Source organism: Acomys russatus, chromosome X (assembly GCF_903995435.1).
Source record: "Acomys russatus chromosome X, mAcoRus1.1, whole genome shotgun sequence".
NCBI classification, from domain to species: domain Eukaryota; kingdom Metazoa; phylum Chordata; class Mammalia; order Rodentia; family Muridae; genus Acomys; species Acomys russatus.
Window position 1 is genome coordinate 89486941 of NC_067169.1, and position 7237 is coordinate 89494177.

The 7237-nt window shown below is 50.9% G+C and overlaps 1 protein-coding gene across 3 annotated transcripts in view; it reads right to left on the bottom strand.

Annotated features, from left to right (window-relative positions):
• Positions 1-6967, bottom strand: part of Lonrf3 (LON peptidase N-terminal domain and ring finger 3) — a 33494-nt gene extending 26527 nt beyond the window's left edge. For 2 of the 3 annotated variants that reach the window (XM_051142426.1, XM_051142423.1), the window contains exons 1-2: positions 5948-6815; positions 2755-2873 (exon numbers count right to left, since the gene is read on the bottom strand). In XM_051142426.1, the coding sequence (XP_050998383.1) occupies positions 2755-2873; positions 5948-6752 (924 nt within the window). In that variant the 5' untranslated portion in view covers positions 6753-6815. Of the gene's footprint in view, positions 1-2754; positions 2874-5947; positions 6816-6860 lie in introns of those variants that run through there. The other variant, XM_051142424.1, reaches the window with a different exon arrangement.
• Positions 6968-7237: the final 270 nt, after the last annotated feature.

The window sequence follows — 7237 nt, forward strand, 5'->3', positions numbered from 1 at the left end:
TCTCCAATAATAATGGCAAACTATTTTAAATCTTTATTTGAAGAAACCAAAGGGAGATCTAGAAAGACAGCTTGACCACAGTATAACAGCTGGTAAGCCATGAAGTCAGAGTTTAAACCTGGGACCGATGATATACCAAGCCCACATCCTTACTTAGCTACAGTGCTTGCTACCTCCTGTCCACCCCACAACCATATGAGAATCACAAACATGCCAGTCTCCATTTAACCACAGACTATAATAACCCAGTTTTCAGTGTTCATCCAGAGATGACTCCGCTGCCTTTGAACTGGTCGGTAAGACAGTAGTGGCTTGAGTGAGCCAGTCATTTCTACAAAGGCATGAGAGAAGGAACATGGGCCCTCCACAATTTCAAAGGTCACTAGCAGCAATCTAGAACTGGAATTGTGGCCTCAGAACTTCTAGAGCAATCTTTCCCCACAAAAGCAGACCACCTTCCAGAAGGCTGGCCAGTGATTGAGCCAGGGCTTTTGCTTCGAGAAACTTAGCTGTCTTTCCCTCTGTTGCTGCACAATTTACAGATATCAGGAAGTTTTAGGGACTTGGGAATCAAACCCAAGTGCTCTGGGATAAATTCTTTGGAAAAGCCTAAGCAGCATCCTGAGAGAGGCAAGAAAGCAGAAGAGCATAAAGGGCTGCCTTCTCTTTGTGCTTCTTGGCTCCTATGAATGAAAAGGCCTACTTGTCACTTGACCGGGATTTCTCTGCTCCCTCTTCTAACATGTGCCGTATGGCACCAGGACCTGGCTAAGAGCTGCCTTCTTGAATAATGCACAGCCACAAACCTCTTGTGGGCCTCTTTCCATGCCCTCACTTCTTTCTGAAGTCTAATCTTGGCTGTCACACTCCCTTGTTTGTTCCTGCTACCAGTGGCCTTCTGGAGAAAGGCTAGTACTAATAGGTACTGGAAAACTGGAGAGGCCTCTGGGTCCCTAGTCATCAACACAGTAGCAACTTACACACCTCACTTTCTCAGGGTGGCCAGCTTACCCCACTGACAGCTATACTACCAGCAAGGTATGATGAATGATATTAAACCCTGGATGGATTGATGGAATTGGGCTGCCTACTGGACTTGCTCCTCTATGGCATTTCATACAGAAATAGTGGGAAATACAAAAAAAAATCAGAGCATGAAGGTATATGCATTAGACCCTTTCAGCCCCTAGGATGGCAGAGTTCTCTCCAGCTGTGGGAAATGACACCCCTGCCAAGTACTCACACTAGTTCTTCCTTCACTATAGAAATCCCCTTTCTCGTGGTACCCAGAACATGTTCCTCAGTCCTCTTCCCATCATGGTATCTAGATTTAGTTTTCCAATGGAAACAGCTGCAGTAGAAGCCTCTGTTGTCCCAAGCCATCTACCTGATGTTTATGTTAGACAGCCCATCCCCATGGCAACTTAAGGTTTGGGTGACTTGTATAAAGCTGTAAATGTGTTCCTTGGGAAAAAGAGCACACTGATCCATCACCATCCATGAAAGTCCAATAAGATTCACTCTAATATTCTAGGCAGAGTATACCAGTCCACATGGTCTTTCCCCCAGAAGAGCTCTCTGTAATACTCCAGGCTGGCCTTAAACTCATGGTCCTGCTGGGATTACAGGCTCATGCTACCACACCGAACTTCACAGGGCCTTATCTGAAGTTCGCAGATCTGGAAAACTTCTGATTATCCAATGCTTTTACGGGCAGCAACATCTGAACTAAACTGTTGCAAACCGTTTACTGCAATGGTTATAGCTCGAAGCATGGTCTCTCTGCCATTCTCACCTTTGATCCTTATACAAACCTGTGAAATAATCATGGCAGATAGCAATAGCATCATTTAATAAATAAGAACAGTTGAGTTTCAGAGAGTGTAACTATTTTCCCACAGTCACACTTTGCAAACACTGAAGCTGGGACCCAATTCTAATCTTCTAAACAAAATGCAGACAGGAGGAAGAGGTTGGTCCTGAGGCCAGGCAAAGATGCTGAAGTTGAGATTTTGTATCCAGGTATCCTTGATCTTCTCTACCCTGTCTTTCTTCCCATCTCTCCCACATCACCTAGATTTTTGGGGTATACTGGTATGTCAGATGACTGTATTAATTATTCAAAATGGCACAACCAAGTTGTGTAAATATGAAGATCCCTCCCCCCCTCTTCTCTCTCTCCCTCTCCCTCTCCCTCTCTTAAAAAAAAGCTGTTTAAGCTCTCAAGAAGCCTGGCTATCAGTAGATACTCTGAAGGACCATAGTAGAAATATCTCTCTCATATTCTTCTCCCTATTATCCCTAGACAATTATGAGTGATGATGGTGGTGGTATATAATGCTCATATAATGTTACATGCACTGTTCCAAGCATCTTCCCTCCATGATCTTATATAATCCTCACAATAAACCCTAGTTAGAAGATGCTTTGAATATAAGCATGTTATAGATGAGGGCATTAGACACAGACAAAAGCAGCAGAGACATGAAGTAAGGCTGTCTTGCTACTGAGTCCATGTTTGAAAAACCGAAATATGAAGACCAGGCTATCCTGAAGGTTACCAACTGAATGTAAATTTATTGCAATCCCTTGCAGACTTAGCCTTCCCTGCTGCCCTGCACCATCTAGCTAATTTGGAAAGCCTTCTCTCTGTTCTGCTGGAGCTCTAGCACCTCCTGCCCCAAAGGGGCAGCCCTTCCTGCCAATCCCTGTCTGCAATATAGCCCCTTTCCATCCCTCCTGACCCACACTCACCTTAAAACCCATTGGCCGGAGTTTACATGCTATTTCTGCATCATGCAGTGCATCCTCATGAGATTCCAAGGTGAAATAAATTTGGGACCGATTGCTGTAAAGCAAATGGTCATTTGGAGCTGCCGAAATGAGAAAAAAAAAAAGCCCTCATTAATGGCCCACAGCACAAGCACACGACATGTCTTATATGAGGATGGATCTTGAGGAAAGAAAAGTTATCTAAGCTCTTTCTACTGGACCCAAAGAGTTAAGTGTCCTTTCTGGTTCCTCATATTGTACTGACCAACAGCCTAGCTTCTCCACACAAAGCAGTAATGTTGCCCTCTTTTTTTCAAGCAGTTCCTAGGAGGTGTAGTGTCCATGCTATATTAGAAATTTTCACCTAGAGGAAGACCTGGCACTGCTCTGAAGATGTGCATTGCTAGTTCCCAGCATCCTGGCTTCTGAATGAGCTACCATCCAAAAAGAATGAGGCCAGAGAAGAGAAAGAAAGGCAGTCAGATGCAATCCCTATCTTGACAACCTCAACAAGACAAGTCCGTGTTAGTCTCCCAGGTGAGATGACCTGCACCATTAGCAATACCTCCCCCTCTCCCTAGTGGCCAGTGCATATGAAGCTTTCCTGGAGGGAACAGATATGCATGTATAAGATCCATCCCCTTATTGATGGCCAAATGAGAAATTACCTTGACAAGACTCATAAGAGTCTTACTCTCACCATCACTAGAGTCCAGCCCTGAACATGTCTTCAGACCACCTATTCTTTCTTTTTCTTCTTTTAAAATTTTTTTATTAATTTATTCTTGTTACATCTCAATGGTTATCCCATCCCTTGTATCCTCCCATTCTTCCCTCCCTCCCATTTTCCCCTTATTCCCCCTCCCCTATGACTGTTCCTGATGGGGATTTCCTCCCCTTGTATATGATCATAGGGTATCAAGTCTCTTCTTGGTATCCTGCTATCCTTCCTCTGAGTGCCACCAGGTCCCCCCTCCAGGGGACATGCAGACCACCCATTCTTTAGATAGGAATAAAAACAAGGCCAATGAGGTGAAGTGAGAGGTCGCACAGCTGGTTAGAGACATCACTAGTTGATGTTAAAGTTTTGAGGCTTGGGTGAAGGAAAGTTCCTTTTTCTGAGTGTGCCTACAGCATTTTAGAATAATAGAAAACTAGCCATTTCTGGGATAAACATAGTCTGTTTAAAAAGGCCCCTTTTCCTCTGAGAATGGTGAAAGTGGTATCGACACATTGACCCTGACTGCACTGAGGAGGAAATTAACAAAGGTATAGGAAAAGATTCTCCTAGGAGAGGTGGTGACAGTGATAGAAGAAAAAGGTCGGAAGGGGGTTTTCTGGCTTGCCTTTGAGGACTGGGTGAAAGGACTTCAGTTTCGCTTAGAATTCCATACTTAAGTGACCTTCCATTCATGCAGCTGCATTCTTTCTCAAACTCTGGGCTACAGCTTCTGCCCCCCCCCAGAAACAGGTTTTGATGTCAGCCTCTACCCCATCCCACAGGACTATGCTCTGGGGTGACCTGGGTACCCATTACTTGCTCTTGACTTTAGCATAGACTTCATGGTCTTCTCTGTCACCTTTCTGAAACACAACCCAGCCCATTGGCAGCTCACAGCCTGCTCTGTTTAGGCGCGGGCAGGGTGTGTATCCTGAGGAGGTCTGTGTCTCTCAGTCATCATGTCAGGCCTGGTTTTGCACCCTGTCTGCATCACCTGTTGCTGGCTTGAGTGGGATTCAACATGTGGAGACTCCACCCCATCCCTCCTCCACCCATCAGAGTTGGCCTAGAAGGCCCTAGGATCCCGCAGCCAGGTTAGGCTTAGCCCCACTGCCTCTACCCCAGCTAGCTTCCCTGGACAAGGTGCCCTGCCGGCCTGCAGAGGTGCTGGCACCTGCCTGTGGTTTCAAGGCCACTTCCTGGGTCAGAGTGGGAGGAGGCAGGAAGTGCAGACCAGGTCTCTGAGAGAACTCTAGTCCAGCAGATGTGTGGGACTGTCCTGGTTGCCCTTGAAGCTACAAAGCCCACCCTACCTCTTCAGGCAACTCTTGGAAAGGGTAGACAGAGCCATGCCTCCGCCCTGCCCCGCCCCGACGCCCCACCCCCGACCTTTGTAGCCAGCCCCTTGTTTCCCTGGGGATCCTGAGCAGTTGCCTGATCCTGCTACCCTTTTGGTTAGAGGGGTCAAAGGGTTTGAAGTCAGGGTACAGGCTGTCTGACTGCGGGCGGGTGGAGGGGGCGGGGCAACTGCATCTATTTCAGCCAAGGATCCTGTGATAGGAAGCAGTGACAATGAGTCACAGGGCAGCGGGGAGCGAGCCCCCCCTCCGCCCCCCGCACACGCTCGCGGGATGGTTTCCGAGGCGAGCGTGGCCCACTTCGGTTACCTCAGCGTTACACAATCCCCGCCTGCCTGCCCGCCCGCCCGCCCGCGCGGAGGAGGGGCAGCCGGCCCGGGCGGCTCGGTCCTTATGCAACCAGTGCTCTCCTGACCTAATTCCAGGCCGGACCCACCCCACGGGGAGCCGCGGCCCCGGAAGGGACAACTCCCAGAGGCTGGAGCCTCAGACTCGGGCGCCAGCGGGCCATCTCTGGCTGGCAAAAGCCAGGAGGACCGCTCAGGAGTTTGTTAAATAGTGCCAAGTTTCTCTCCTGACAAAGAAGGTACCGGCAGGTGTATAAGGGAGCTTCAAAGTGTCCGGGAAAGACAGAGAAATAGAGATGGTGACATTGAGAGAGACAGAAACAGTGACAAAGCTGAGAAGAAAAAAGGGGGGACGGCATGAAACAGATAGAAACTGGGATTAGGAGGCATAGAAGCAGAAAAGCAAGGAGGAAATGAGAGAGAGAGAAAGAGAGCGAGAGCGAGAGAGAGAGAGAGAGAGAGAGAGAGAGAGAGAGAGAGAGAGAGAGAGAGAGATTGATTGATTAGGCACAGCTAGCTATAGAAACCTAAACTAGGGAAGAAAAACTCCTAGAAATGTCCTTTCTCCTCCTCTTGAGCCGCCGACCCTTCCCTCCCCACCTCTACCTCATCACCCCCAGCCCCAGGCGCGCGCACCCAACTCTGCCCTAGTCCATACCCGTCCTCTCCCGGCCCAGCCGGGTTCCTTTTCCCGCCCCCTCACGTCGTGACCAAGCCCCCAAGGCCCGCCAGCGGCTCGGAGGACTCACCCAGACGAACTGCCTCGTTGTACTTGAGAAGAGCCGCCTCCACCTGCCGCTCGCGGTACAGCCGGTTGCCCTCGTGCCGGAGTTGTGATGCCCGTGCCGGGCCCGGGAACAACTTGCCCAGAAGGCCGCTGAGGACCACGTTGACTCGCAGTTGCAGTGGTACGGGCTGCCCAGCCCGTCGTGGCTCTCGTGCCCTCCCGCTGACCACCATGAGGGTGGAGAGCTTGACCCCGCACAGGGCACAGCGGCGATCGGCGGCCCGCCCACGTTCTAGGCACAGCTTACAAAAAGTGTGGCCGCACCACAAGGACACGGGGTCTGAGAGAAATCCGTGACATTTGCGACACTTAAAGCCATCCCATACCTCTGGGACTCCGGCGGCAGCCTCCCCAGCCTCTTCCACAGCCGCCTTGCAGCAGCTTGAAGTGCCGCTCTGGGCTGAAGCATCTGGCGCCTTTTGCGGGACGCTCTCCGCCAGGCAGCGCACCAGCTGCTCCAGCTGCTCAGCTACGAGCTGCTGCCTCTCAGAGAGCTGCCGGTACACCTCAAGGGCTTCCCGAAGGCGCCCCCCGGACGCCAGGGCATCCGCCTGTGTGAGCAGGACTTTGCACTCTGGCGGCGGCACGGAGGTCCCTGGAGGAGGCTGTGTTTGCTCCAGCTCTGGAGTCGGGGGAGCGTCGGAGCCCTCAGGAGTCGCCTCCCGGTGGGCTGCCGAGTCTCCTCCAGCCACTGCTGTCGCCCGCTCTTCCGGCTCCGCCGCCAGTTCTAAGTTGTTGCTGCCGAGCTCGGCAGGCAAGCTCAACATCTGTGCGGTCAGAAGCGAATCCGTCAAGAGAGGGAACTGCGGAAGTTGGGGGGTAGGGGGCGGGCTGGGGGCAGGGGGCAGGAGAGGCGTCTACGAACAGGGAACTACCAGGAAGAAGCTCTGGCTGGAAGCTGTCTGCGCTGCCCTGAACGCGGGACTGCCGCGCGCGCGCCACTCTGCCTCGCCTCAGGGAGCTCCATGCCGGCTGCCCCGCGCCGCCTAATAACTGTCTTGTCTCAGCAAAGTGTTACATAAAATGCCACCACGTGACGGCCCACCACGCCGCTCATTGGCCGGCAGCGGGAAAATTGTTACAAAACCAGACAGTTTTGTAACAGCGTTGTGCTTGCTTCTTTTGGCTTGGCGTTTCTTGGCTTCTTTTTTGAGGTTGTTTGTGTTTACTTTTATTTTCCCACTCGCCACTTGAGTCCTTTCTAGACTGGGGCGAGGAACATAACCTCTTCTTCCACGCTTTTCCGTCTCTA